Below are 27199 nucleotides of genomic sequence, written 5' to 3'. Positions count from 1 at the left end.
CCACAAACCACTCTTACCCTTGATCAATTTCAAGATGGTCGATTTGGTCCACCAGGACTTGATTTCGTGGGCTACAGCGATGCCGCATTTGCAGACAACTCCGACAACAGAGCAAGCTCTCATGCATATGTTTTCAAAGCTGCAGGTGGCATTGTAACATACAAAAGCGGTAAACAGACTCTTACCGCTACTTCATCAACAGAGGCTGAGTATATTGCCATGACCTACGCTGCCAAGGAGGCTGCCTGGATTCAACAATTGCTCACAGAGCTTAAATACTTCGGTCCTGACCTTCACCCTGTTGTCATTCATGGAGACAACAAACCAGCTATCTCACTCACTCAGCCTATTCAATTCCATGCACGTACGAAGCATATTGAAGTTTATTGGCACTACATCAGACAGCAAGTCGCAAAGGGAATGGTCAAATTGGAATACATTGCAACAGATGATATGGTTGCAGACGGTCTTACAAAGCCATTGTTTCCTGTCAAGCATGCACGTTTCATTCAACAGCTGGGTTTGGTCAAAATGACAGATATCGAGAATATCACAATGTAAAATAGTACAATGCAATACAGAGGCACGTCTTATGCGTCCTGGGGGGTGTGAGGAACTCTGGAGGTTCTGGGTATTGAGCCCGCACGACGTGGTTGAGTGAACTCGACTAGCGAGCACCTCCACACGTAGAGATTCCATAGAGCAGCTCTCTTGCCTCAATTAATCAACATCACATACATCAATGCACTGTCACAAGTAATCCGGGTTATCCATGACTCTTAGATGTCTTGTGTAGGCTCTTGACTGCAGAGTCGAGTACATGACCCAAGAGTCTGCATTAATATGGGGACGAGGTGGAACGATTCCCCCCACATTGAGGATTTGCCCTGGTGCCGAGTCAAATGTGAGGGGGCTGGAGATAATACGTTAAGATGAACGCTCCGCTGCCCGTGGGATTAGGGCCTAATCCGTATTCATAAGTTATGATATATTGGCCGTTGGGCAGAGCTGCGACGGTCGGCATTCTAGGGCGATGTTCATAGGTCGAGTATGCAATATCGTTGACCACGGGGCCCCAGGTCACACCATCGGCGCTGACTTCGTGGACAATCTTTTGGCCATATGCTGGGTCGCGCTGGTCGGAGTAGTACATGACAAGCTGGTTGTCGTAGACCATCATGAATGGCTCCCATATTGGGGTCTCGCCATTGTTCGACAAGGCAACTCCCCCAGAAGCGACAGTAGAGAGAAATGACCATGTCTTTCCGCCGTTCACGGATGGATAGACATCGATCTTGGTCTGACTAAGATCCGTAGGGATAGAATACGCCGAACAAATAACTGTTCCCTTGCCGATTGCCTGTGGGAGGAGATACAGATCCGGCTGGTAGCGCAGCCCCCAGCCGTTCACCAGGTCAGTGACAGTAGAGAAAGGAGCCCAGGTCTCGCCCTTTATCAGTACTTTTGTATATAGGGAAGTAGACCAAAGGCGGTTCGGGGGAGTAGTTTTCCCTTGAAAAAAACGTGTCAGTCAAGCTCAACGCTGGATTCATACTGGAAAAAAGCCAATGATACTTACCATGTTGCCAGAAGAATCCCATCCTCCAGTTGAACTGTGCACCCATAAAGAGTTTTTGGAGTATTGTAGTTCGTTGGTGGGACATAGATTGTTTTAAAGGTCACCTCGTAGTCTGCAACCTCACACTCTTTGGCAGGAGGTTGGTTTGCCAGTGCATCTTGTTGTTTATTTCTGGGTTCCCCGCGAATTACCCCCTCAGCTTTTGTTTCCCCTCTGTCTATCGTTCAAGCATTGGTTGTGATTGGTGCGTAAGTTCAAGAAGATCTGCTATAGCTACAGGATGCTGCATGCCCCTCATATAGCTCCGTGAAAGGTTTCGCCGCAACCCACCGCTGGAGTATTTAAAGATTTAGCCCTGGACTGGTAGATTTTCTCCGGCCAGTCATGCCATCATATTTGATCGTTTGCCCGGCGCCCATTTTTGGCCCTAAACCTTGTGGCTTCAAGCGGGCTATTGGCCATCAGTTATATTTACGTCCTGGGTGTTGTATTAATCCAACTTCGTATTAGCCCGACCACTTGTCATTATCCGGATGCTGTTGTTGATCGTGTCGTTGAAAAGGCCAAGAAAGGGACCATGCATGTGATTAGGCTGCGCACTGGGTACTCACGAGTCGAGTAGTAGAATTTTTCTCACCCAGCTGAGTTACTCACTCATGTCCCGAGTATTGTTGAATGAGGATTACTCACTTTCTGAGTACCTAGTATGGGTCTTGGCAACTCAGTTATATCACATGTTTGATTAGCCATTACTTATGTTAAAAATGGGGCGCGACTTCATTGATCAAGATGCCATAACTCCATAACTCCATTCCCATATTGTTGATGTCCTATTCCACACTATAACCTTTGGCCTTTAGGTACCAGGTTACCAGAAGGTTGCCAGAACTCATCTGACCTTCATTCCTGGATGAGAGACATCTCCATCGATTAAGCCCACAGCTCCATGATTAAACATCATATCCTGCAAACGCCGAACCAATATCATATCCTTTGTCTGAATTGTCACTCTCTTCGCATGAATAGCGATGAGGTTTGCCACTATAACTGTTAGTATGTCCCTGTCACTATGTTTAAACATCATATTCTCAAATTCTCGAATGAGGAAGCATTCAGCAGCTTCCTGAAGAACTAGGATAGCAGATTGCTGGAAGCAAAGATTGGACTTGAAGTCTTCTGTGATTTCCCTAACAAGATGCTGGAATGGAGCTGGATTCCAAGCCGATTTGAATAAATGCGAGTTCAACGTCACCAGGACAAAATACTTGGGTTATGTTCTCACTACCTCCGGTGTCGAAGCGGACCCTGACACAATTGAACCCCTTCGTAACTGGATCCAACCGACCACTGTTACGGGTGTGAAGTCCTACCTGGGATTCTGTGGCTTCTATAGACAATTCATTCGCAACTTTGGCAAAATAGCAAAGCCCCTCACCACCATCACTAGTCCCTCGGAGCCGTTCCGATGGACAGACGAATGCGAGGCTGCTTTTGAGGAATTGCGCTGGCAACTCCTAGCAGTACAGGCACTTCACCACTTCAACCCCGAATTGCCTACGAAGCTGGAGACAGATTCCTCCGATGGAGTCGTAGCTGGTATCCTCTCTCAAGAACACCCTGACAAGCGGTGGTACCCCGTAAGCTTCTACAGTCATGTCCTATTCGGACATGAGATCAATTTGGAGATCCACGACAAGGAACTATTCGCAATAGTAAAGGCCTTCGGAAAATGGAGGCCCGAGTTGGCTTCGGTGCGCCACCGAGTTGACGTGTACACTGACCACCGTTCGCTGGAATATTTCATGTCTACCAAGGTTCTCACCGCGAAGCAGGTTCGATGGATGGAGCTACTCTCTGACTTCAACTTCTGCATTACGTACACCGCGGGCAAAAATAACCAGAAGGCTGATATTCTGAGCCGAAGAGACCAGGACTTGGTAACGCAGCAGAAAGTCAAACTTGATAGTAGGGCGAGGGTATTGTTAGGTCCAAGCCGCCTACACCCCCGAATCAGCACCGAACTCGCCGAGAGCTACATAGCATCCATTAATTCGATGGACACCCCCAAGCCCCAGGTGCCCTTCAATTTAATAGAGGCGCTATGTGCGGACAATCGGAAGTCGTTCACCGAGACTCACGCGAAACAACCCCTACCGGACGGATTCGTGATGAATGACCAGCTCCTCCTGTACAAAGGCCGCCTATGTGTGAATCGCCACACTGACCTATGTATGAAACTGATCCGGGAAGCGCACGATCAAGTGTCGTCAGCACATCCAAGTGGCAGGAAAACCTACCAATTGCTCGCCCCAAAGTATCATTGGGTCGGGATGGAAGCGGACTGTTTGCGGTATGTACGAAACTGCGTGACATGCCGGCTTTCTCACACCAATGTCACTAAGCAACAAGGATTTCTACACCCACTACCCGTACCCGAATACCCTATGCAACACCTCACCATTGTCACAGTTCACCAAGGCATAGGGCGCCAGTTGGGTATTATGAATTCACTCCACAACTGAAAACTTCGCTCCAACCCCGGAAAGCTCCCCACACCCCTGAACCCCCACTCGAGCTGCAAGGCGCACTTGATATCGTAACACTACCCCCCCCCAACTCCAGAGTTGATCTCCTGATCAAGAAATCCCATTTTCAAAAAAAAACAATTGTCTCCAGCTCTCATTTTGGTTTCTGAGGGTATTTTCTGTGATATGCTTGGGTAACTTCTGGAGAATTTTCAAAGCTCTCTGCAGTATACCATGTCTCATCCGGTGGATAGTTCTTCCAAGCTGCCTTGTAGAAAAGCTTCTTTCGAATAACTTTTGAGTCGAGGATTTCGTCCACTTCCCACTCCTCTTCGCCATTGACAATGACTGGAGGCTCTGGCTCCTGTTGCTGCCCTTCGATTGCATCATTCGAGTCAAGTCTTAATAGATTGGCATGAAATACTGGATGAATCTTCATGCTGTTTGGAAGTTTGAGCCGATATGCAACTTGCCCAATTCGCTCTAGAATTTCAAAAGGTCCCACTTGCTTGTGGTCTAGCTTCTTTGATGGCCTCTGTGTCTTTATATTTCGAGTTGAAAGCCATACTCTGTCTCCCACTTGATAGCGTGGTGCAGGTTTCCTTTTCTTGTTCGCGAAATGTTCCATTTTTGCTTGCGAGAGCGTGATTTCATCCTGCAGAAACTCCCAAACCTTTGCCATGGTCTGAGCTATGTTCTTGTGCTCTTGTTTGGCTTCGTGATTAGTAGACCTATAGGATAGCATCCGTTTAGCCTCCGACTCGCACTCTCATATGCTATTACTGTGAGCTGGGTGCCCTGTGTCCTTACATTCGTGCTCAACTCAATATAGCATTCTTTACAATACTGTAACGTGTTACTTGGAAAGCCTTTGTGTCTAATCCCCTGCCTCCTCTGTCAAGTCAACCTTACGCAAGAAACCTCTGTGTCTTCTATTGTTTAGAATCAGCATTACTGTAATGGTGGGTGCACCAGATGTGAGAATCTAGCCACGCAAGGAAGGGATGAATTTACTAAGACAACACACTGTCTTAGGAAACAGAGCTAAAGGGTTGTAGCTTAGACTATTCCACAATGCAGCAATCAGGTGTGTGATGTAGTGAAGTGGTTCAGACAAGTTGCAACAAATGTTGAGTCTGGGAACTCAAGGGTAAGTCAGAGGTTAACACCTCACTGACTTTTCAGAAACAAGGAGTAACAAGATGAATGCTTGGAAGCTTGGAAAAGACGTGGAAGTATGTTATAGTCGATTTACTGTATTGTCTGCTTGCCCTTTCTTAAGGAAAGGGCAATCCTATTTATGCTAAAGGAGTGTAGTTCTCTCATTTTCCAAGACTTTCCATGACTAATCAGGCTTGGTAACTGTAGTCGATGTAAGAGAATCCCATAGAACCATCTCCTAGGTTCCTAGCCTATAGGAAGTGAAAGGAGGTCCAAGGTCAGAGTACCCCTATAGACAAATTATGTCATAACTTAACCAATCTTGTGGGTAACTAAAGAGCGATGACGTGTAATGAATCATAGACGGTTGTAGAAGCTTTTGGAGCTATCGTTCATGTTCCTAGGCCTCTAGTTGATAGAGATATGTCATGTGTAGTATTAGCCCAGTAACTAAGGAGTGATGTCATGTAATGAATCATAGAGGGTTGTAGAGATATGCTATGTGGTCATATCGGCCCAGTAAGTAAGGAGCAATGACGTGTAATGAATCATAGAGGGTTGTAGCAATCGTTGAGTAGTATTGCTCTAGTTGTTGGTGTGACAAGCCAAAATATGTATAGTGACTTGTAGGTTTGAGGAGGAGATTTCTAAGTTTGCTCTTGAGTTTGATAGCAAACTGAGTGCAACGAATGTCAGTATGACAATTACATATTAATCATATGAGGGACTGTTCACATGATGCATAAATCTTACACGTGATAGCCGAGTACTCACTGGGTTTTTACAGAGTAACTGAGTATTGACGTCACTCACTGAGTCGAGTAAAAGGTTCAGCTACTCACCCAGCTGAGTAACCCACTGAGCGAGTGAGCTGAGTATTGAGCGAGTAGTGCGCAGCCTACATGTGATATTCCCTTCTTTTGCCCAATTCGTAAGAAACTCGCCAATACAACAGCTGTAGTATGATAATCCAACCCAAGATTATCAATAGCCTATATTTTATTCATAATTGCTGTAAACTCTGAAAGCGATGACGAGTTTCTCCGAGCTCCTGTTGCGAGGGTCCCTGGACTTTGAGCCGTTCAGGCAGCTTATGAACATTGACAACTGTCAGCCTCGCCAAGCTACAGCCTCGCCCCACCTAGAAAATTATAATTTTGAGTCAACAACGCGTCATTGGAGCCCAATACAGCACTCTCAGAACCCCGCCTCTTAGTTTGCTTGAAGTTATCCGAAAGTTACAGTACAAGACGAAAGATGCTCACTGCTGCGACTGTCTTTGCCCTTCGAATCCGTGGACCGGGCACTAATCCCTAGATGCTCAACCTCTGGCCGCACAGGTACCTATTGTCAAATTCATCGAGTATATACTTTCGCTCAAGAACGCAAATCACATATTCCCTTCGCCATCACAGTGCAATGCATTCTCAAGCCACCATGGATCGATCTCACCAAAGCGAGTCTGCCTCAAGTGGAAGCTCAATAAACCGCGTGCAAAGTGAACCAAGTGACAAACCAGTTGGGTGTGGAGAGACAAAGGTTCTCAAGGTCGGCCCGCATAAATTCGGGGAGTTTCTACAGACGGCCAATATAAGATCAAGTCTCAAAACATGGACAGTGGATAGCGACAACTCCGAGACCATGCGGCACATGGAGACTGCGGCAAAGGCTATACGTGATGGTAATTATCCAGTTGCCTTCCCAACAGAAACAGTATACGGCCTGGGCGCAAACGCAAGAGACAGCAGAGCAGTTCAAGGGATATACAAAGCGAAAGGCAGGCCGTCAGATAATCCTCTAATTGTCCATATATCCGACCTCGACATGTACACAGAGATGGCGAAGGGCTTGACAATATCACGAGAGACGAGCCTTTATGTGGCTCGCTACAACGAGCTGGTAAATAAGTTCTGGCCCGGTCCGCTCACTCTACTTTTCCCGAAACCGCCGAATTACCTCGCCCCCGAAGTCACTGCTGGACTGGACACGGTTGGCCTACGTATGCCCGATTCTGCTCTTGCGCGGACCCTGATCAAGTTATCTGGCGTCCCGGTCGCAGCTCCATCAGCAAACTCGTCGACGAAGCCGTCCCCGACTACTGCGAAGCACGTATTACACGACTTGAACGGGAAGATCCAGTATATCTTGGATGGTGGGCCTTGCAATATTGGTGTCGAGAGCACAGTCATTGATGGGCTTCGAGATCCACCACTTATTCTTCGCCCCGGCGGAGTCGGCATCGATGATATCAGGGAGTGTTCTGGTTGGGAGAACGTGCAAAAAGGCTATAAAGATGAGAGTGAAATCGGAGGGTCTGCGCCCCGTGCTCCTGGTATGAAGTATAAACATTATAGCCCGAACGCCACCGTTATATTGTGCGAAGACGGGTTTTCCCCAACTCCACAATCAACACCCGGCATGAAGTTTCTTCATCTCGACCACAGAAAGAGAGCCGGTGGCAAACAGGAGCTAGGAAAAGTTGAACTCATTGCAGAGGCTCCATCCACTAATCTCAACGTTGGCATACTACGTACCAAGCACTGGAATAAATGGCTAGGTTGGGAAAGAAATTCGAGTGGAGAAGCCACCAAAGTTCTAGAGCACTGTAGGAACGAGACGGCCACAATCGATGGTTTGGCGGAATTGGACTACTCCACAGCCAATCTCTTTAACTGCGATGGTGCAAACTCTTTCTGTATCAAACTTGTCGACTTTCATCTCGGCCGCGATACCCAAACCATAGCAAGTGGATTGTTTGCGGCGCTCAGGGAGATGGACAAGCGCGGCGTGGATGTTATCTTTGTTGAAGGGATCGAAGAAGATGGCGGCGGTATCGCAGCGGCGGTTATGAATCGGGCGAGGAAAGCTGCGTCGGAGCGACGGGGGCACAGCGATGACGGCATAACGAAACATATTTATTGATTATAATACATCTGAAGATGCTCGCATGGACATGATGGAGGATACGGCGTTGATTACATGCGGCTCATATTCTTGTTTTTAGGAAGCCTCATTTACACCTATGGGTGCTGGCGTTTTGAATATTTATAGATGATATCACCCCTCAAATATAATTGAGAGCCAAGTTTACAGAATTGCAATGTTAGCCACTGTCTAACTACAGGCCTGCCTGGAATTAAAACCATGAGCAAAATCCAACATTATCACGTTTCACACCATCGGCTTCTTAACTGGGGCCATCAAAGATACGGTATCGAGTCTTAAATTCCACCAAAACGCCCCCATTTTCCAGTCTGGCTCCATGGTCGTGATAGAGCTCTCATGCGCTATCGTCTATGGCACTCTCTATGCTGCAATACGGCCAGTTGTACCGAGGTTCACCTTTCATCTGAAATCATGTTCGCATCTTGACACCCATTACAGGCCTTGCCTTAACCAATCCCCCAGCTTAGCCTTTCCGAACTGTGCCAGGTTATTCATGCCCTGCTCGCTGAGATCAATGCCCTTCAACTGCGCGACGTCTTGCGCCGGCGCCCTGCTGACACGGGTCGTGATGATAAGGGGATCGGTCTCGAGGATGATTCCGTCGTCAACAATCTCATCGATCGCGAGGGACACCAGGTCGTAGTTCTCGATGATTGTACGCTTGTCGACAGATTGCCTGGGGGAGTTAGCTGGGGACACGCGAGGGGTAGGTGGGGATTCATACTTGAATAGCAAGTGTAGTGAGTCGCGGAGGGCCAAGACGACATTGTAGAGCATGATCTCATTCTCCTCCATTCCTCCCACTACGTACATCATAATATCCGACTCGCACTTGTACAAGACTATTCTATTGTCGTATAATATGATATCGGCTGTCTGCTTAGCTGTCTTCTCCAGGAGGCCCTTCTCGAATGCTTTTTGGGCCTTCACGTCCGGGTATGGATTGGTCGACGGCGACACAGCTGTGATATAATTAGAAAACGTTTCGCAAGTTGGTTATAAGATGCTCTGGAGAGCAGTCTATCGGATTACGCACATTGGCCATGTGAAGCTGCGGTTGGATGAGGGGCATTGAAGTACTTGGCGAAAATGCGGTTTCCGTCCTCGGTCCCGAGGATAATTATCGCCTGGACAGAAAAGAGAGACATATTGGGCGCCATCGTGTCAGAGGTTTTGCGAAGCCAGAAGTAAAAAACAGGGCGAGTGAGGCGTTATAGCAGCTGGCAGCTTGGTATTGCGGCTCTTTGGGCAGTTGAGGCCCGTGTTTCTGTAATCTGGCACCGTCAAAGGTACGCTAAGCTACAAATGGATGGATCCACCATAGGCTCGTTTGGGGAGCGCTAATGCAAGCTCTCTACGCGTCCAAACGCGACCCTTTTCGCGACGCGTCTTATTTCCCCCCATCACTCCTTGGCCTCGACTCCAGTTCATCTCCAAACATCGACACAGGACTCTTTTCATTGGCAACAACGCCGATATAAACAAAAGTAATTATCGCAATGTCGTCACCCGCAAAACGACGACAAAAGGCCTCCGCCTCTGGAACTCCGAAACGCTCATCACAACGGACTTCCCAGGCCCCTCTCAGTAGCCCTCCAGACCCGTCTGCCGCGCAATTGCTTGGTGAAGCTGCCTCTTCCTCCCAGGCCAGCCGTGGCCATGGTACTCCTAGACTCCAGACAAAGTCATCATCGCCCATGAATTTCCAATCCTCACCGGTCGCTGGGCGACAGGATGCCGCTTCCCCCTTCAGTCGCTTCAGTCGGGGAACTCCAGATATTGCTATGACAGATGGCGACCGCACCCCTCGGGCCAGTGAACAACTAATGAGGGGTGAGTGGTTTTTGATGTGTTTTGATCTCATTGTCTAACGGAACTAGATTCGTCTCCTATTCGATATGCTTCAACGTCTAGTCCTGGCCGAGATTTGCGCCAACAATCCGATGCCCCAACAGAGAGCAGTGGACTCTTTCTTCGCTCTACGCAGTCCATACCGCCAAGTAGCTCCGGTTTGAATAGGTCTAGCCGCGGTGATATTAATCCCGACCGTAGCGCAGCTTCTGGAGTTCGAAAGCGTATTTTCCTCGATGAGAATGGGAATGTCGTCCGCAATGTTCCTGACGGGTCAGATGCTCCGACATTCTCAAATAACGATCCTACAACTTCAGATGCCGACGCTCTTGGAGGGGGTTCCGGCAATATCTATAACACCGTCTGGGGCACAAATATCTCCGTCATTGATGCTTCAAAAACATTCGAAGGTTTCTTGCGTAATTTCACCAAGAAGTATCGAATGTGGGCGGACGGCATGACTGTAGCAGAAACTCAGGAGGACGAAACATCGGAATCGAAAGTATACATGGACAAGATGAAAGACCTCCTGGAGCTTGCCCACTCCAGTCTACACATTGATTTTAAAGATCTCAAGGCATACCCCCCTACCCTCAAGCTTCATCATCAGACCCAGGCCTATCCACAAGAAATGATTCCATTGATGGATCAAGTTGTTCACAATATCATGGTACAGCTTGCAGAGGAAGAAGTGAAGAGAGAGAGAGCCGCAGAGTCTCAAAGCACGAACGGCCTATCCCAAACGCACCAGATTCCCAGCTCCGACATGCCTATTCCAAGCTCTGACAGAGGTGACATGGAGCTAACGCCAGGACCAACGCAACCAACCCAACTAAGAAAGAAACGCGATATTTTAGCTGAGGTGGACGAAGCAAAATATAAAGTTCGCCTCTTTGGAATTGAATCCACTATCAATCTCAGAGATCTCGACCCCTCTGGTAGGTCTATGACTACTTTCACCTGATGATTGCCGCTGACCTCTTTTAGATATGGATAAGATGATCTCGATCAAAGGTCTTGTCATCCGCACGACACCAATCATCCCTGACATGGCAGAGGCCTTTTTCCGTTGCCAAGCATGCAACCATACAGTTACGGTAGAAATCGAGCGTGGCAAGATTGCAGAGCCTACTCAATGCCCTCGGACAGTCTGTAAATCTCCAAACTCGATGCAGATTGTGCACAACAGGTCAAACTTTTGTAACAAGCAAGTTATCAAGCTTCAAGAGACCCCCGATTCGGTCCCGGCTGGTCAGACGCCGCATTCCGTTTCTCTCTGCGCATACGATGACCTCGTTGATCTCTGCAAGGCTGGTGACCGAGTCGAAATCACTGGTATCTTCCGATGCAATCCGGTTCGGGTAAACCCCGCACAGCGCACGCTAAAGAATGTGTTCAAGACTTACGTGGATGTCCTCCACATCCAAAAGGTAGACAAGAAACGCATGGGCATCGATGTGTCTACTGTTGAAGGCGATGCCAATGCAGATGGTGACGTCGAGGGGAAGCGAAAAATTTCAGACGAGGATATCGAAAAGATCAAGGTCACTGCTGCTAGACCTGACATTTACGATCTTTTGTCCCGCTCTCTTGCGCCAAGTATTTTTGAGATGGATGATGTAAAGAAGGGAATACTTCTGCAACTTTTCGGTGGCACAAACAAATCGTTCGAGAAAGGAGGTAGCCCGAAATACCGCGGCGATATCAATATCCTTCTGTGTGGCGATCCGTCGACGTCCAAGTCTCAAATTCTTAAATATGTACACCAAATCGCTCCTCGAGGTGTCTACACCAGTGGAAAGGGCTCTTCTGCCGTTGGTTTGACAGCCTATGTCACTCGTGACCAGGAGACGAAGCAGCTTGTTCTCGAGTCTGGTGCTCTAGTCCTCTCCGATGGAGGCGTCTGCTGCATTGACGAATTTGACAAGATGTCTGAGTCTACTCGCTCGGTGCTGCACGAAGTCATGGAGCAACAGACAGTTTCCATCGCAAAGGCTGGCATCATCACCACACTGAACGCTAGAACCAGTATTCTTGCCTCTGCCAATCCTATCGGTAGCAAGTATAACCCCAATCTTCCTGTCCCTCAAAATATCGACCTCCCGCCTACTCTTCTATCCCGTTTTGATCTCGTATATCTCATTCTTGACCGAATCGACGAGACCAATGATAGGAGGCTAGCGAGGCATTTACTCGGCATGTACTTGGAAGATACGCCACAAAGTGCTGGGAATATGGAGATTCTTGTAAGTCACATCCTGTAGTTATTTTGTACTGTACTAACAGACAACTAGCCAATCGAGTTTCTCACGTCCTACATTTCTTATGCCCGCAACGTATGCCAGCCACGCATCACTGAAGAGGCTTCAAAGGAGCTTGTAAAGGCCTACGTCGACATGCGCAAGCTGGGCGAAGATGTCCGCTCCGCAGAACGCCGCATCACCGCGACGACAAGACAGCTGGAATCAATGATCCGTCTCTCTGAGGCCCATGCTAAGATGCGTCTCTCACCGGAAGTCACGCGCGACGATGTCCTCGAAGCTGTCCGTTTAATCAAATCGGCCCTGAAGCAGGCTGCTACGGATGCACGAACTGGACTTATTGACATGAGCTTGCTCACCGAGGGAACAAGCGCTAGTGAGAGGAGGAGAAGGGCTGATTTGAAGAATGCTCTGCTCCTCTTATTAGACAACATGGTTAGGCAAGGTCAAGCCGCTCGGTACAGCGAGGTTCAGAAAAGACTCAACGAGGAAAGTAGCATCCCGGTTGAGGCTCCGGAGTTTTCAGATACCATAAGATTACTTGAGCAGGAGGGTTCCATAATGGTGGTTGGTGAAGGGCCAAGAAAGAGCATCAGGAGGGTTGCGGGGGCTTAGATATTGGCAAAGTGCATTGTGCTATGAGGTGGCGTTTGGGTTGGGTATGATGAACGACGTGATTGTGTTGGAATTATATATTCCGAGTTATGGTGTGCATGATATTAGACGGTAGCTGTCTGGGATGAAATGGAATGTCGGGGGTAAGGCGACGGCACGGGAAGCTGGGTTGATGAATGCTAAACTAGAGCTCCATATGAGCCAAGACAGAAATCTATATGATGTTAAGACATGTGTCCAGGAGGGTTTGGAATTGAGTTGCCTCGTCAAACGCGGCTTTAACTCGCATCAAAGGGCTGAAACCTGAACGATCCATGGGCCAACATCGACTATTTTCATGTTCTGTTCAGTTTGATCGGCGGAGCTTTCCCCAGCTTTCCCGTGCCATCTGACGCTGATTCTCGGGAAGATTCGAACCGTGGAACTATTTGGCTTTTAGTCATAATAACTGTTATATGTTTCGGATTTACGATGGATGCGAAGTTGCTGGCCCACAGACAATTTCATCGCAGAGGACGATTTGAAGAAAGGACACCGTCCGTCGAGACAATTCTCTACGAGTTTCGAGTTTACAACACTGCTATCAGACTTCAAAATTTTAATATGAAAATAATAAATCCTCTGATCCTTCATATCTTTGACCGTCACTAGAAATCAATCTGCTCTCAATCTACATTGACAGCCCTCAACTGCATACAATAGAAGATTCGGGCCGGCCTCCGTCACTAACCCATGCCACTCTCCCATATTACCCAACACAGAACTTAACTCATGCACCTATTGCATGACATGTACGACCCCTTCAAGCCGGGATCCGAGAAAGGAAGGAAGCTTGGACATCGCCGAGTTCACCATGCCTTCCCTAGTCGCGCCTGACTTGGCGGGCACTTTCATGTCTTCATCTTTGACTGTCGTTACGCATTGTTCTCTTTGAAGTGCCTTCAATTGGCGCGAGTGAAGCTTCTGAGTCGCTATGTTGATGCCCTTGACTCTTTCCGTGGCGCTGGCTGCGCTCATGCTCGCTGCCACCGCACACGGCGATAACTTTACAATTATCAATGGCCAAATCTTTACACCAGGACTGGCGAACGCGCCCCAGCCCAACACGCCGCTCGGTGGTGGTAAGTTCTCCATTGCCTTCACTTGGAATAATATCCCATTCATCGCTCCCATCCTCTCTCATATCACGCCCTCACTATACATGCTACTGCCCAACTAACCCCCCCCAGAAATCCTCCAAGTCGCCATCGACGTCTCTGGCAACGGCAAGCTCGGCCTCCCCCCATATAAAGACTCCGCCCCCAGCCAACTCCACGCCATAACCATCTTCCTCTCCTCCTACACCACCGGTCTAAACTCACCATCGCCTCCTCCAACAGCGAAGATGGCGTCGTCATGACCCAGGAGCCCGGCAGCACAGTCAAGCACGTGAACTGGCTGTGGCCCGCCTATCTTTCCGGCGACAGACAGCCCAAGACGCAATGGCTCGTGCGCCAGGGGGGGCCCGAGGGGCGCGTATAATGTCTCGATTCACCAGAGCTTCAGCTTAATGATACGGAGCTCTATACTGTTTTTAACTTGCCTATTGCGGTCACGAATAGGATTTCGGAGAGCGCGAATCAGTCGTCTTGTGAATCCGCTGGTGGGGTGGGAGAAGGTCGTGGAGTCGACGGTGGTGTTGACGCCGAATCAGTATCCGTGGACGGATGGGAGTGGGGTGCAGGTTTCTGTGCCTAGTGGTGATGGGGGTGGGAGCAACAGTGGTGGGAGCGATAAGGGTGATGGAATTGGTGGGAGCAGGCCCGATGCCAATGCGGGTGATGGGCTTGGAGGGGGTGCGGGGATGGTGGCTATGGATGAGAGGTTGACTGTTTTGGCGGTTATTTTCGCCTTGGGCTTGGTTGCTATGTAGAAGTAATATTTCTCAAGAGTTAGTTGTAATTAATTATATGGTAATCTTACATGGAAGGGAGAGCTGTTACAGTGCCCTGCATCACAGTATCATAAGTCATATTGCATCTGTCACAATCACAAATATGAACGAATGTGAAACCCACCTTCTTAATCAATGCAATTCTCATAACATTTAAAGTTCCTTCTCAAGGAACCCACCGCAGGATTATACTATCCATTCCACCTCATATGCCCCTCATGCGTGAACACATGCAAACTCCCCAACACCCCTTTTAAAAAAAATTGGAATCTTCGCATCTCGATAACCACCCACCATAAACGCCGTTTCCAGCGATGAGCAACTAAGGAATAGATACACATACGCCCAAATCCCAGAACGCCTCCTCCCTCCACGGTACTCCCGAACGAAGACAAGATTGGTGCATTTGGAGTCGATTTTCCGTCTTCCATAGTCGCCGTAAGAAATGAACCCTCCCTGGAAGTAGCCATTTACGCATCAACAGAAACGAGTCCCCTCGCCTGCTCCAGGATCTGATCCATATCCCCCAGCTCCTCGGCGATCTCGCCACCAGCCTCCCTCTCCGCCCAGCTGCCCCAAAGACCACGCTTGCCTCTCACGCGTATCGGTCCTCCGAGCTCGCCTTGCGTCTGCTCCACCTTGACCGCGTCCTTAGTAGCGAGCACCAGGACCTCGAAGAACATCTTCGTCGCGTCCGCCTTGCTCGTGCCACGTTCCGGGAGCAGGTCTTGGAACATCACGCTGGCCTTCTTGCGCTTCTCTGGGCTGTTGGCGGCCTCAGCTCCGAAACGGTCGCGGAGCAGATGCACAGCGTGGGTGGTACCTAGGGAGACTGGTCCAGAGTCGGTGGGGTGGACGAGTGGGGCTCTGGTCTCGTCGAAGTTGTGCTCGGGGTTCTCGCTGCCGTCTCTTTCGCGTTCGCTACCGCGGGAGTCTGGGCGTCCGAAATTGTTGTCATCATCATTCATTGGGACGAATCCATCATCGGCGGGGATCTCAAGGATCGTACCGTTCGCTTGTGACTCAGCGCCGAATCCGGCCGCAGCGCTGATGTTGCCGAAGGCATCTTCCTCGCCGAGATCAAGGTCTAGCTGAAGGCGCGGCGACTTGGCAGCATGTTCGTCCTCATCGCCGGACATATCTGCAATGCCGCTGTCACGCTTGCGCTTCTGGGCTCGGGAAGATAGTATGGCGTCGAGGGAGAGGATGCCGCGGAGCTCGGGTGCCCAGCCGGAAGATCGGCCGTCTCTCAGGATGTTGCTGACGAAGCCGCCGTTGCGCTGCATCTCCACCAAGGCAAAGAGCGTAGGATCTCTTGGTAGGAAGGACTCAGGACGCAGGATCTTAGATCGATCTTGTTGCTGGGCCTTGATAACTGCTGAAGGGATAATGGTGTCCTCGTCGGGCTTGAGGAGCTTGAGCTTTCGGGCGCGTTGGGCGGGTTCCCTGAAAATAGATGTGTCTGTCTCTTCGATAGGCTCAAAAAGAGCAGATTCTTCGTTGCGCGCATGTTCTTCTAGTATCTCACGCTCCTGTTCGGGGTCGATATCAGAGAGCGGTGACTCTGAAATGCGTCCACGGTCAGGAAGGCCGGTCATGTGAAGACTCTCATCACCGAGGGGGAAGTTGTTTGCATCGCCCATGTTGATATCCCCATCATCGCCTTGGAAGTGAAATCCATCGTCGTCTCCGGCTATGCTGACTTGAACGGATTGCTGTCGGTCACGGCCGAGAAGGGTAGTATCTTTGCCGAAGATATCAAGTTGGGTGTCTCCGATATCATCACCGAGTTCGCGTGCTGCAGGTGCGTCTCGGCCCATTTCAAGGCTTCCGTCAGCGCGTAGATCGATGTCCTCTCCAAAATCTAGGTCCAGCTCGAGGTCATCCGCCATGATAACTTCATCGTCTGGGTATTTCTGTGATTCGACCATGCTATTTTGGAGGTATTGGCTTTGGTTGAAATCTTCATGTAGGTTGATATCGCGGCTTCCTGCGCGGCGTTTGCGTGGTGTATTCAGAGTGTCATCCTCCATTTGCGATAATAAGAAGGATGCATCTGGCAGCGGTGGCATCTCGAGGTTATCACCTTCAGTCAAAACATCAGGAAGCAGAAGAGTGTCGCGTGATGGCATGTGAAGTCCAGCGGGTATATCATTGTTACTGGAGATTCTGAATGCCTAGGAGGTGTCAGTAGATGTGGTTTAGATAACTTGAGGTAACAAAACATACCATCTTAATCTTCATTAATGCCTCATTACAGTCATCGAGAAGATAGCGCGCCTTCCTGCTGTAAATTCGCACCACGCCGAGAAGAAGCTGGCCGCTGAGACGCAATGCCATTGGCGCTTGGCCAGGGTTAACGATGGCATCGACGCTGTCCTTGACGCTTGATTGCAGAATGTGTGTTTTGGAAAGTTTGCGTTCAAGGTTGGCCGACAGCCAGACGCGAGCCAGAGGCCCCGTCTTGGACAGGAGAGCCTCCGAATAAAACATTTATGTTGTCGGTATATGCTATGAGCTATAGATGTCTTGAGCAATGGCTGGTAGCACCCTCGGGATGTCGGGATGATATGTGGAGTGGGCTAGACGCGACAGTTTGTTGTTTTCATTTGCAGCGCGTCGCGAGCGATGACGGATCCCAGCAAGCGACAAGTGCAACGGGCAGTCGCGACGAAGATGGTAATGCGATTGTTCGGGCTCTCTTTGTTATATATTGTATGCGACGACAGGTCTAGCAATAGCAAGAGTCGCAAGTATTGTTGGTGTTGATGTGGTTGGCGGTATGGAGGTGCGGGTGGTTTGGTGGTTTGGTGGGTTGGTGGTGCAATGAGAAGTGGCTGGGCGTAAATCATAGGCTAGCCGAATATGGCACTATTATAGAACTATTTCCTTATTTGTTATTTTCAATCGTCACTGTGCATGGCCTCACTTGCTGTGTATTGTTTAACATATCCTTATATTTACTTTGATTTTTGATTTTCTACCTACATAACCCCGTTGTTGTGTTCTGTTTTCGCTTTCTTCTTATAGAAGCCAGGACCTACCCAACTAAGCAACAACCCCCTCCCCCGCCCCCCTTGGCTGGCAGTCACGTTCGAAGCGGATCTCATTCTCCATCCATGATCCCCATGTCCATGTCGGTCTCTGATCGTCAGAACGACAAAGCTCCAAGTACTCCGTATTGTTTAGAAATTGTTGCAGTTGGCCACGTACCCTGCTCATGAGCCCATGCCCACGATCACCTTCACACGACGACGTCAAATCCATACCCGGACATACTGGGACTGTAATTGATGTAGCAACAACATCATCCATTGACGACCCCCTCAATCCACCCAAACGTTCTCCGCCACTCTGTCCCTCTCGGTCCTCATACGACTAAGGTGTCGCATGTCTTAGCACAAGGCTGTGGGCAACGACAGCAAGGCCTTGCTGGTCGCGCAAAAGAAGAAGCATTTCTGGGTCATAGAAGATGTCCTGGGCACGACTACAGCCATCTGGGAGTCCAGGGGCGCCTCTGCTCCCTCTCCAGAACCTCCCTATTATAAAGACGGAGGGCCATGAGCCAGACACTCCTTCCCGAGAGCGCTCACGGCCAACTCGCCACCACACTCGCTCTCCATCCTCGGTATTGAAGGTAGGTTGAGCCAGGACCAGACTTTCCCACGGTACGAAGCTCGGAAACTGATCAATTATAGACTATAGCAGATGATTATGCGACTTTAACGCCCGCCGAAACCGCCGCCAGGCTCCAGAGCAGCCTCACCCATGGCTTGCCCACTTCCGAAGCATTCAGACGATTACAAGACCATGGACCAAACGAACTACCTCATGCGCCGCCGGAGCCATTATGGCTTCGCTTCGCCAAACAATTCATGGAGCCCATGATCGTGTTGCTCCTCTGCTCCGCGGGGCTTTCATTACTTGTCGGGAATAAGGATGATGCGCTCAGCATCAGCATTGCAGTGACAATTGTTGTTGCTGTAGCGTTTGTACAAGAATACCGGTCTGAGAAGAGCATCGAGGCATTGAATCATTTGGTTCCCAACCATGCACATCTCATTCGGGCGGAGCAACCACGGCAACCACAAGCTGCCTGGTCGCCCCTGAACGAGGGTGCCCCAAATAACGGATTGGCAACGGATTTGCAGGATGAGACAGCTGTCGAACAGGCGTCCACGAAAGTAATGGCGTCAACTCTTGTGCCAGGGGATCTCGTCTTGTTCACGACTGGCGATCGCATTCCAGCCGATATCAGGGTCACAAAAGCCTCGGATTTAACCATCGACGAGTCTAACCTGACTGGCGAGAACGAACCTGTCCGGGTTATGGCAGATGCGAAACGTCGGGTCCCCTCCAGATCCCCTTCGAGGGCCAACAGCTACGGGTACAATCTACAACCAGCCACACAACCTCACCCAAATGGCCCAGAAATCGCAGATCCCGACACTCAGTCATCTAATCGTACAAACATTGCCTATATGGGGACACTTGTGAGGTCTGGATATGGGCAAGGAATTGTTTATGCGACTGGAGGACAAACTCACTTCGGCGCAATTGCTGCCAGTGTCACTGAGACCGAAAGTCCCCGCACTCCCCTCCAGGTTTCCATGGATGCTTTAGGTGCCCAACTTAGCCAGGCATCCGGCGTGTTCATCGCGTTGATTGCACTTGTTGGCTGGTTCCAGGGAAAGAAGATCCTTGATATCTTTACCATTTCCATATCGCTGGCTGTTGCAGCTATCCCTGAAGGCTTGCCGATCATTGTCACGGTGACATTGGCTCTAGGTGTTCATCGCATGGCTCGCCACAATGCCATTGTTAGAAGACTACCTAGTGTTGAGACCTTGGGTTCTGTCAACGTTGTTTGCAGTGATAAGACAGGTAAGCTTTTGTTCGAATAGCAATTGATTGTGACACAACCTCTTACACGCAATAGGTACTCTGACCATGAATCATATGACTACTACAAAGATGTGGTATTTTGGCGCAAGCAAGATGTTAGATGTAGAGACGGACGATTCCGAGTCCTCGCCAGACTCTGTTGCTTTACGCATTCTTCGCATTGGCAACATAGCAAATAATGCTCGAGTGACAAATCTCCATACGGCCTCGGTCTCGGCATCATCCAGAGCTGTTCTCTCATCTACTCAGAGTAACCACTCGCCTTCAGATATTCTGCGAAGTCGATGGGTTGGCGCACCCACCGATGTTGCCATGATGGACCTTGTGGACCGCTACAAAGAATCCGATATCCGAGATGCACTAGGGCACCGCCTCGGCGAAACTCCATTCAGCTCTGAGAGAAAATGGATGGGCGTCACGCTTCCCGGCGACCGTGGCAGAGATACAAATCCTGGCGACCGAGAAGTCGCCTATATGAAGGGCGCCATCGACAGAGTGCTCAGTCGATGTGATACGTACGTTACAAGTGAAGGTCGAGAAATCGTTTTGGATTCAGCACGAAGACAGGAGGCTTTAGAAGCTGCGGAGAAGCTGGCGGCGGAGGGCCTTCGGGTGTTGGCATTTGCAAGTGGCACAGTTCCGCGATCTGCGAGACTGTCTGCAACGTCTTCACGGAGCAACACACCCATGACCAAGGCCCCATCGGGACCTCATCTGCCTGCAACACATGATGATGATGTGTATAACGGGCTCACTTTTGCAGGTATTGTGGGCATGAGTGACCCCCCGAGGTATGGTGTGACTAAGTCTATAAGCACGCTCATGAAGGGCGGTGTGAGAGTCATTATGATCACAGGTGATGCTGAGGCAACGGCGGTGGCAATCGCAAAGAAGCTAGGAATGCCCGTTGCGGCTCCTAGGCAGCACACTTCGAGCTCCGTCGCTGTTAAGCCTGTCCTGAGGGGCGATGAGATCGATGATATGACTGATGAAGAATTGAAGGGGGCTATTGGCAGCACTTCCATCTTTGCAAGGACAAGTCCAGACCACAAGCTGAAGATTATCCGCGCACTTCAAGCTCGCGGCGATATTGTGGCTATGACCGGTGACGGAGTCAATGATGCACCTGCGCTAAAGAAAGCCGACATTGGAATTTCCATGGGACTACACGGCACGGATGTCGCTAAGGAGGCTGCGGATATGATCCTTACCGACGACGACTTCTCAACCATTCTTCATGCGATTGAGGAAGGAAAGGGCATATTTTCAAATGTTCAAAATTTCCTAACATTTCAACTGAGCACCAGTGCCGCGGCGCTGAGCTTAGTTTTTATCTGCACGTGTTTGGGGTACAGAACACCCCTAAACGCGATGCAGATTCTCTGGATAAGTACGTATTCCCCGACCCTTACATTTATCACAATGCTAACAATGTCTTAGACATCATCATGGATGGTCCACCTGCTCAGTCATTGGGCGTTGAACCTGTCGACGCCGATGTGATGGCTCAACCACCACGCCGTAAAGGCGCGCCAGTCTTGACAAGGACTCTCATCCAGCGCGTCTTGACTTCTGCGTTTATCATCATGGCTGGCACTATGCTAGTCTACACCCACGAGATGCTCGACGGTACCGTTTCGAAGCGCGACACTACCATGACATTTACCTGCTTTGTGCTCTTCGACATGTTCAACGCCCTCTCTTGCCGCTCGGAATCCAAATCGGTCCTGCGCGGTGAGGTTGGCTTGTTCTCGAATACTTTATTTAACTGGGCCGTAAGCCTGTCACTGATCGGCCAATTAATGGTTATATACTTTCCGTGGCTGCAGGAAGTATTCCAGACCGAGGCACTTGGAATCTTCGACTTGATATCGCTGGTAATGGTAACCAGCACTGTATTTTGGGTTGACGAGGGACGAAAGTGGTATAAGGGCCAAAAGAAGAGGGGGATTGGAGGATACAGCCAGCTTGTGTAGCTGGAGTTCTACGATTATAGCATTGGAAGATCTTGTATATAACGTTAGAAAATCGACATACCATTGAATGAATAATGCAATAGAGACATACGTGCGACTATTTATAAAATCTTCACAAGCAAGGAACAAAAGGGGTTTGTTTTACTCCGTACAGGAACTGTTCCTGTCAGCCTAGTGGTTTACCCCTCAGCCTCGTATATAGCCTCGCTTAAGCTTGAATTGACCACGACGTCCCCAACCTGTAGATGAGCTCCGCTCATATCCCCACACAGCTCCAATGTCGCCCCTTATCCTCACCAACGGCGACAGAGATGGCGCAGCCGAATCCCCCTCAGACGCCTCTCTCAAGGCACCCCCGAATCTCTACGAATCCTCCACCGTAGCCGAAATCCGCGCCTCCCTCGCCGCACTCCACACCCGCGACTCCCACATCACCACACAGTTGCGCACGCTGCTCAATTCGCAGGCTGACCTGTCGCGCGAGCTTGGGCGCCTCGATCTCCTCCGCGCTCACATCGGCACTCAGGTTGTCAATTCGCGCAGCATTAGCCATGGGATGCTTGACAGCGCCGCGCGCTCGGCCGCAGGGTTGAGCAGCAAGGTCAAGGCACTAGATCTGGAGAAGACAAGAGTCGAAGAGACACTGGGGGTCGTCGAGCAGGTCGCCGAGCTGAAGGCATGCGTTCAGGGCGTCATGGGCTCCATGGGCGCACCGCAGGATTGGGAGGCGGCGGCGTCGTACCTAGCTCGGGCATCGAAGATTCCGGATCATATTATTACAGGGGCGTTTGCGGCGCGGGTTGTGCCAAGCGTGGAGATCCCGGATCCGCCGGCGGTGACGCTGGAAAATGCGAAGGAGAGTCTGTGTGGGCTCTTTTTGCGGGAGTTTGATAAGGCGGCGAAGGAGGGGGATGGGGGGAAGGTTACGAGGTTCTTTAAGTTGTTTCCGCTTATTGGGAGGGGCGAGAGGGGATTGGATGTTTATGGCACATATGTATGTGGTGGTGTGAGTGAGCGCGCGAGAGCGACGCTGAGGGAGGCTACTGGGAAGCAGATTGATAGGGACCGTGCGGGAGAGGGCAAGGATGGTTTCTTCTATGCGAATGCGTTGACGAAATTGTTTGAGCATATCGCGCAGATTGTTGATGGGCATGGAGGTTTGGTCGAGAGGCATTACGGTGATGGACGCATGGTGAGGGTTGTAGAGAGGCTCCAGCAAGAAGCGGATGTCCAGGGGGGTATCCTGTTGGATACCTGGGGCGATGAGAGGGGCATTGAGAGGCGACTGACGGATGTGAAGAGTTACCCGTTCTCGTTCCTGGTGCAAAGCTTCCTGCCTAGCCACCGTGCGGCTATGGGCACGACACGTACGGCGGGCCTTGGCGTTGGTGGAGATGCAAATCCGAGACGAAGCGAAGACGAGGGTGTGGATATGAAGGAAATTGACGGGATTCTTAATGAGACGGGTATGATGCTTGGGCGATGGTCTCTATACTGCCGCTTCCTGGCAAGCAGAACTAAGGTATTTTCCTCCCTTACCCTTCTACTTCTGCCTATCTCCGGTATTTCAGCCTACTCACAGCCACCAGGAACCTGGCACTTCTGAAAACGCGCCACTGTCCATGCCACCCTTTCTGACCAAGTCCGCCCTCTCCCGGAAAATCTCATCCCGCCTCACCACTCCATTCGACATATTGAGCACTTTCTTCTTTCGCCGCTCCGTCGAGAAGGCATTCCAACTTGATGAGACCCCATCTGGATTATCTCTCAACCCTTCAAGGCCGCTTCAAGGGCAAGCTCCATACATTATCTCCGCTGTCGACGATGTTATGTACATCGTCTCCACTGTCTTGCAGCGCAGCGTCAGCACAGCACAGCGTGACGTCGTTGCGTCCGTTATCCCAACAGTTGGGCGAGTTCTAGGCAGCGACTTCGTAGGAATGGTCCAAAGGAAAATGCGGGACGAATCCTACCCCAAACCAGCTGTACAAGGCGGTCTCCCTCCAGAAGACAAAATCATCGCCTTCATAGTCCTCATCAATTCCCTGGATGTGAGCAACGAGTACATCTCGCGCATCATCGCAATCCAGCTCAAGCCTAGCGAGACAGCCGCCAATGAGGCACCCAAGACCGAAAGCAAGCTCCACGACCTCTTCCCCTTCGACCACGATTCCGTCTTCGTCGAGAACACTCTCCGTAACCTCGAGACTACATTCTCAAGCAAGACAACTGAGCTTCTCAACGAAGCCCTTACCGTTCTCTTCAACAACGTCGTGAAGCCGCGCCTACGCCCCATCATCTCCGATACATTCCGTGACATCGACTACTCCCTTTCCCCTGGTGAGCTCGCCGACGTCGCCCTAGCACACGATCTCGAAGTAGATGACGACGCCTTTCGGCTCATGGTACCCCGCCGCTTCAAAGCAGGATGGGACGCGCTGATGCGCCCGCTCCAGCGCCTGATGACCGATGGCACGTATGCGCAGCTGCTAGAGAGCACTGCGACGCACCTCGGCCGCGCGCTGGGGAAGCGCATAATGACTTATGCGGGCAAGGTGAATGGCGTGGGCGGTGTGAGGATGGAGCGCGATTACGCGGGCGTGGTGTCGTGCGTGGCAAAGGGAGGGAGTTACGCGCTGCGTGATGGGTTTGCGAGGGGCGCGCAGGTGCTGATGGTTGCTAATATGGAGGAGGATGAGTGGGAGGAGGTGCTGGAGGCGGAGAAGGATGGGGATGAGGGGATTACGTGGGTGATTACGCCGGAGGAGAGGGCGAAGGCAAGGGGGATTGTGAGGGTTTAGATGGGGCTAGCCCGCAACATGTGCGTATTTTGGATGTAGATAGAAAAAAGCTAGGGGAAGCTATAAACTGCGCCATCGGGGAAAGTCCTTGGTGATCGAGAGAATGCATTTTTCTTACAGTTACTGTAAACGGTGCCATTATGGCCAGTCACTAGTGAATAGGATCATCTATTTTACTTACAGTCACTATACCAGCACCATTATGGACAGTCACCAGTAATTAATAATATTTATTTTATTTACAGTTACTATAAACAGAGCCATCATGGATGGCCCCTCTCCAGACTTTTAGGCAGCACGAGTATCTCCTTGGTATATTTCGAATTGCAATTAGATTGTCTGTTAATGATTGATTTTCTGTCACAAAATGCTACGTAGGAGCGATTCTTCAAGGGCGCTACACCATGCCAGTGTTCGGCAAGGATCGTATATGACCTGAGCTGATCCGGATACTGATCCGGATATATCCTATCCGCCAGGCCTACAACCTATCCTTGCGATCTAAGGATATATCCGGGTCTTGAGGATATTGCCAAGAGTAGCTAAGAGTAGCTAAGGCTGCACAAATGCCAACGTGTAAATCTATAATACTGGTTCAAATACTATTATTTGTGATGATTGTGGTAAAAATGAGTGACGCGGAGTTATCAGATTTGCCATCAGATCATGAGAGCTATTCTCAAATAGAGGAGCTATCGTTACCATCTCTTCTCCATATAATTCTGTGCAGACCATGCATCCGTTGTTATTGATATCCGGCCTCCTCTCTTAATATGAGAACAGAGCTTAATTTGTAGCTCTCAGTAGTTCTCAGTGTAACATCCGCGCTAATAATGTTATAGTCGTTAGGCTTAAGAATTAGATTAATTCGCGAAATGAATAGCTTTCAACAAGGTGTATCGATAGATTATTTGACACAATAAACTAGAGTAATAACTCTCTAACGTACATGTATAGCGAAAGCGCCAAACAAGCGAAAGCGCCAAAATGATGCGGTGACCAAACCCCCCAACTAAATGTTAAATTCCTCAACAACAAAACATGCCCCATAAAAACGATGAAAGCCAATTAGTGCTAGCTATCCAGGCTATGCAAAGCGACCCAAAGTTACGCCTTCGAGTTGCTGCTAGGATCTATTCTGTGGACCACCGCAAGCTAGGTCGTCGTCTAGAAGGTGTACCTTCACGACGCGATATCCAAGCCAACTCACGGAAATTAACTAACCTAGAGGAGTCCGTCCTTGTTCAGTATATACTCGACCTAGCTGCCAAAGGGTTTCCTCCTCGGCTGTCTGTTGTTGAAGATATGGCAAGTCGACTACTTGCAACACGCGACGCGTCACGCGTTGGGTCGCGTTGGGCTTCAAACTTTGTTAAGCGGCGTGTAGAGCTCCAGACACGCTTTCAGCGCAAATACGACTACCAGAGGGCTAAGTGCGAAGATCCAGAAGTTATTAATGGCTGGTTTGAGCTTGTGCGTAACACAATTGCGAAATATGGTATCGATGAAGCAGATATCTACAACTTTGATGAGACTGGGTTTATGATGGGCGTTATCTCAACTGCTATGGTTGTAACAAGCTCAGACGGGCGGGCAAAAGCAAAGAAGGTACAGCCTGGTAATCGGGAATGGGTTACAGTAATCCAAGGCGTTAGTTCTCAAGGTTGGGCAGTACCACCATTTATCATTGTTGCAGGCAAAAACCACCTTACATCTTGGTATGAGAATAGTGGATTTTCAAGCGATTGGGTGATTTCTGTTACTGAAAATGGCTGGACTACAAACGAGAGAGGCATGGATTGGATTCAGCACTTTGAGAAGCATACAAAGGCCCGGAGTGTTGGTGGTTATCGCTTGTTAGTCCTTGATGGTCATGAGAGCCACCACTCAGATGAGTTTGAGGAGTACTGCAAGGAACACAACATTATTACGCTTTGTATGCCTGCTCACTCTTCTCATCTACTCCAGCCACTTGATGTTGGCTGTTTCGGCCCGTTAAAGCAGGCCTATGGTCGGCAAATTGAAGATATGATGCAGGCTCATATTTCTCATATTACAAAGGATGACTTCTTTCCTGCCTTCCACGCTGCATTTAACACTACAATGACGGAAAGTAACATTTGAGGCGGGTTCCGAGGGGCAGGGCTTCTTCCATTTGACCCTGAGAGAGTGATATCTACACTTGATCTTAAGTTAAGGACACCAACGCCTCCAAGCTCCCGCCCAGGTACTGCTCAACCTTGGGTTTCTCAGACACCAAACAACCCAATTGAAGCTATGTCACAGTCTACATTTATTAAAACTCGGATTTCACGCCATCAAAATAGCTCTCCAACCTCAATCTATGCAGCTGTTGACCAGTTTACAAAGGGTGCATCGCAAATAATGCATCAATTAGCACTGCTAAAGGGAGAGAACCAAAACCTACGACAGGCAAATGAAGTACTAAGCAAGCGCCGGAGAGCTAGGAAAACACGACTACAGCAAGGAGGATCACTTAGTCAACAAGGGGCGCAAGAGCTACAGGATGAGAGGGATGTTGTGCAGCAGGTAGAGCAGGAAATAAGGGCAAGCCGTGGTCGGAAGCCAAGGGAAGAAACCCGTGCCCGTCGCTGTGGCAAGTGTGGTGAGACTGGGCACAATGCG

The 27199-nt window shown here is 49.8% G+C and overlaps 9 protein-coding genes across 9 annotated transcripts; 6 read left to right on the top strand and 3 right to left on the bottom strand.

The window, feature by feature from the left end:
• Positions 1 to 898: 898 nt before the first annotated feature.
• Positions 899 to 1625, bottom strand: VC83_01704 (uncharacterized protein; the record flags this gene model as incomplete). Its single annotated transcript, XM_024465378.1, has 2 exons — positions 899 to 1512; positions 1580 to 1625. The coding sequence occupies 2 exons, from the start codon at positions 1623 to 1625 to the stop codon at positions 899 to 901; spliced, it is 660 nt and encodes a 219-aa protein (XP_024327226.1).
• Positions 1626 to 6702: 5077 nt separating this feature from the next.
• VC83_01703 (uncharacterized protein) lies at positions 6703 to 8187 on the top strand (the record flags this gene model as incomplete). Its single annotated transcript, XM_024465377.1, has 1 exon — positions 6703 to 8187. One exon carries the CDS (start codon positions 6703 to 6705, stop codon positions 8185 to 8187), a length of 1485 nt encoding a protein of 494 aa, XP_024327231.1.
• Positions 8188 to 8643: 456 nt separating this feature from the next.
• RET3 (Golgi-to-ER vesicle coat component) lies at positions 8644 to 9371 on the bottom strand (the record flags this gene model as incomplete). Its single annotated transcript, XM_024465376.1, has 3 exons — positions 8644 to 8887; positions 8936 to 9173; positions 9248 to 9371. The coding sequence occupies 3 exons, from the start codon at positions 9369 to 9371 to the stop codon at positions 8644 to 8646; spliced, it is 606 nt and encodes a 201-aa protein (XP_024327232.1).
• Positions 9372 to 9624: 253 nt separating this feature from the next.
• VC83_01701 (uncharacterized protein) lies at positions 9625 to 13584 on the top strand. Its single transcript, XM_024465375.1, has 4 exons — positions 9625 to 10044; positions 10092 to 11000; positions 11050 to 12308; positions 12357 to 13584. Exons 1-4 carry the CDS (start codon positions 9711 to 9713, stop codon positions 12936 to 12938), a joined length of 3084 nt encoding a protein of 1027 aa, XP_024327229.1. The 5' UTR covers positions 9625 to 9710; the 3' UTR covers positions 12939 to 13584.
• Positions 13563 to 17676, bottom strand: MCD1 (sister chromatid cohesion protein 1). The gene is made up of 3 exons (XM_024465372.1): positions 17101 to 17676; positions 14996 to 17048; positions 13563 to 14926 (listed from the first exon to the last, which is right to left on the bottom strand). The coding sequence occupies exons 1-2, from the start codon at positions 17362 to 17364 to the stop codon at positions 15342 to 15344; spliced, it is 1971 nt and encodes a 656-aa protein (XP_024327423.1). The 5' UTR covers positions 17365 to 17676; the 3' UTR covers positions 13563 to 14926; positions 14996 to 15341.
• Positions 13912 to 14337, top strand: VC83_01700 (uncharacterized protein; the record flags this gene model as incomplete). The annotated part of the gene is made up of 2 exons (XM_024465374.1): positions 13912 to 14059; positions 14168 to 14337. The coding sequence occupies 2 exons, from the start codon at positions 13912 to 13914 to the stop codon at positions 14335 to 14337; spliced, it is 318 nt and encodes a 105-aa protein (XP_024327230.1).
• VC83_01699 (uncharacterized protein) lies at positions 14488 to 14850 on the top strand (the record flags this gene model as incomplete). Its single annotated transcript, XM_024465373.1, has 1 exon — positions 14488 to 14850. One exon carries the CDS (start codon positions 14488 to 14490, stop codon positions 14848 to 14850), a length of 363 nt encoding a protein of 120 aa, XP_024327422.1.
• A 143-nt stretch (positions 17677 to 17819) lies between the features above and the next one.
• PMR1 (High affinity Ca2+/Mn2+ P-type ATPase-like protein) lies at positions 17820 to 21840 on the top strand. Its single transcript, XM_024465371.1, has 4 exons — positions 17820 to 18508; positions 18570 to 19755; positions 19811 to 21166; positions 21217 to 21840. Exons 1-4 carry the CDS (start codon positions 18344 to 18346, stop codon positions 21750 to 21752), a joined length of 3243 nt encoding a protein of 1080 aa, XP_024327428.1. The 5' UTR covers positions 17820 to 18343; the 3' UTR covers positions 21753 to 21840.
• A 184-nt stretch (positions 21841 to 22024) lies between these two features.
• Positions 22025 to 24716, top strand: VC83_01696 (uncharacterized protein). The gene is made up of 2 exons (XM_024465370.1): positions 22025 to 23274; positions 23342 to 24716. The coding sequence occupies exons 1-2, from the start codon at positions 22030 to 22032 to the stop codon at positions 24551 to 24553; spliced, it is 2457 nt and encodes an 818-aa protein (XP_024327429.1). The 5' UTR covers positions 22025 to 22029; the 3' UTR covers positions 24554 to 24716.
• Positions 24717 to 27199: the final 2483 nt, after the last annotated feature.

Source organism: Pseudogymnoascus destructans (genome assembly GCF_001641265.1).
Source record: "Pseudogymnoascus destructans isolate 20631-21 unplaced genomic scaffold scaffold_3, whole genome shotgun sequence".
Classification (NCBI taxonomy): domain Eukaryota; kingdom Fungi; phylum Ascomycota; class Leotiomycetes; order Thelebolales; family Thelebolaceae; genus Pseudogymnoascus; species Pseudogymnoascus destructans.
This window is presented reverse-complemented; position numbering and strand designations above follow the sequence as displayed.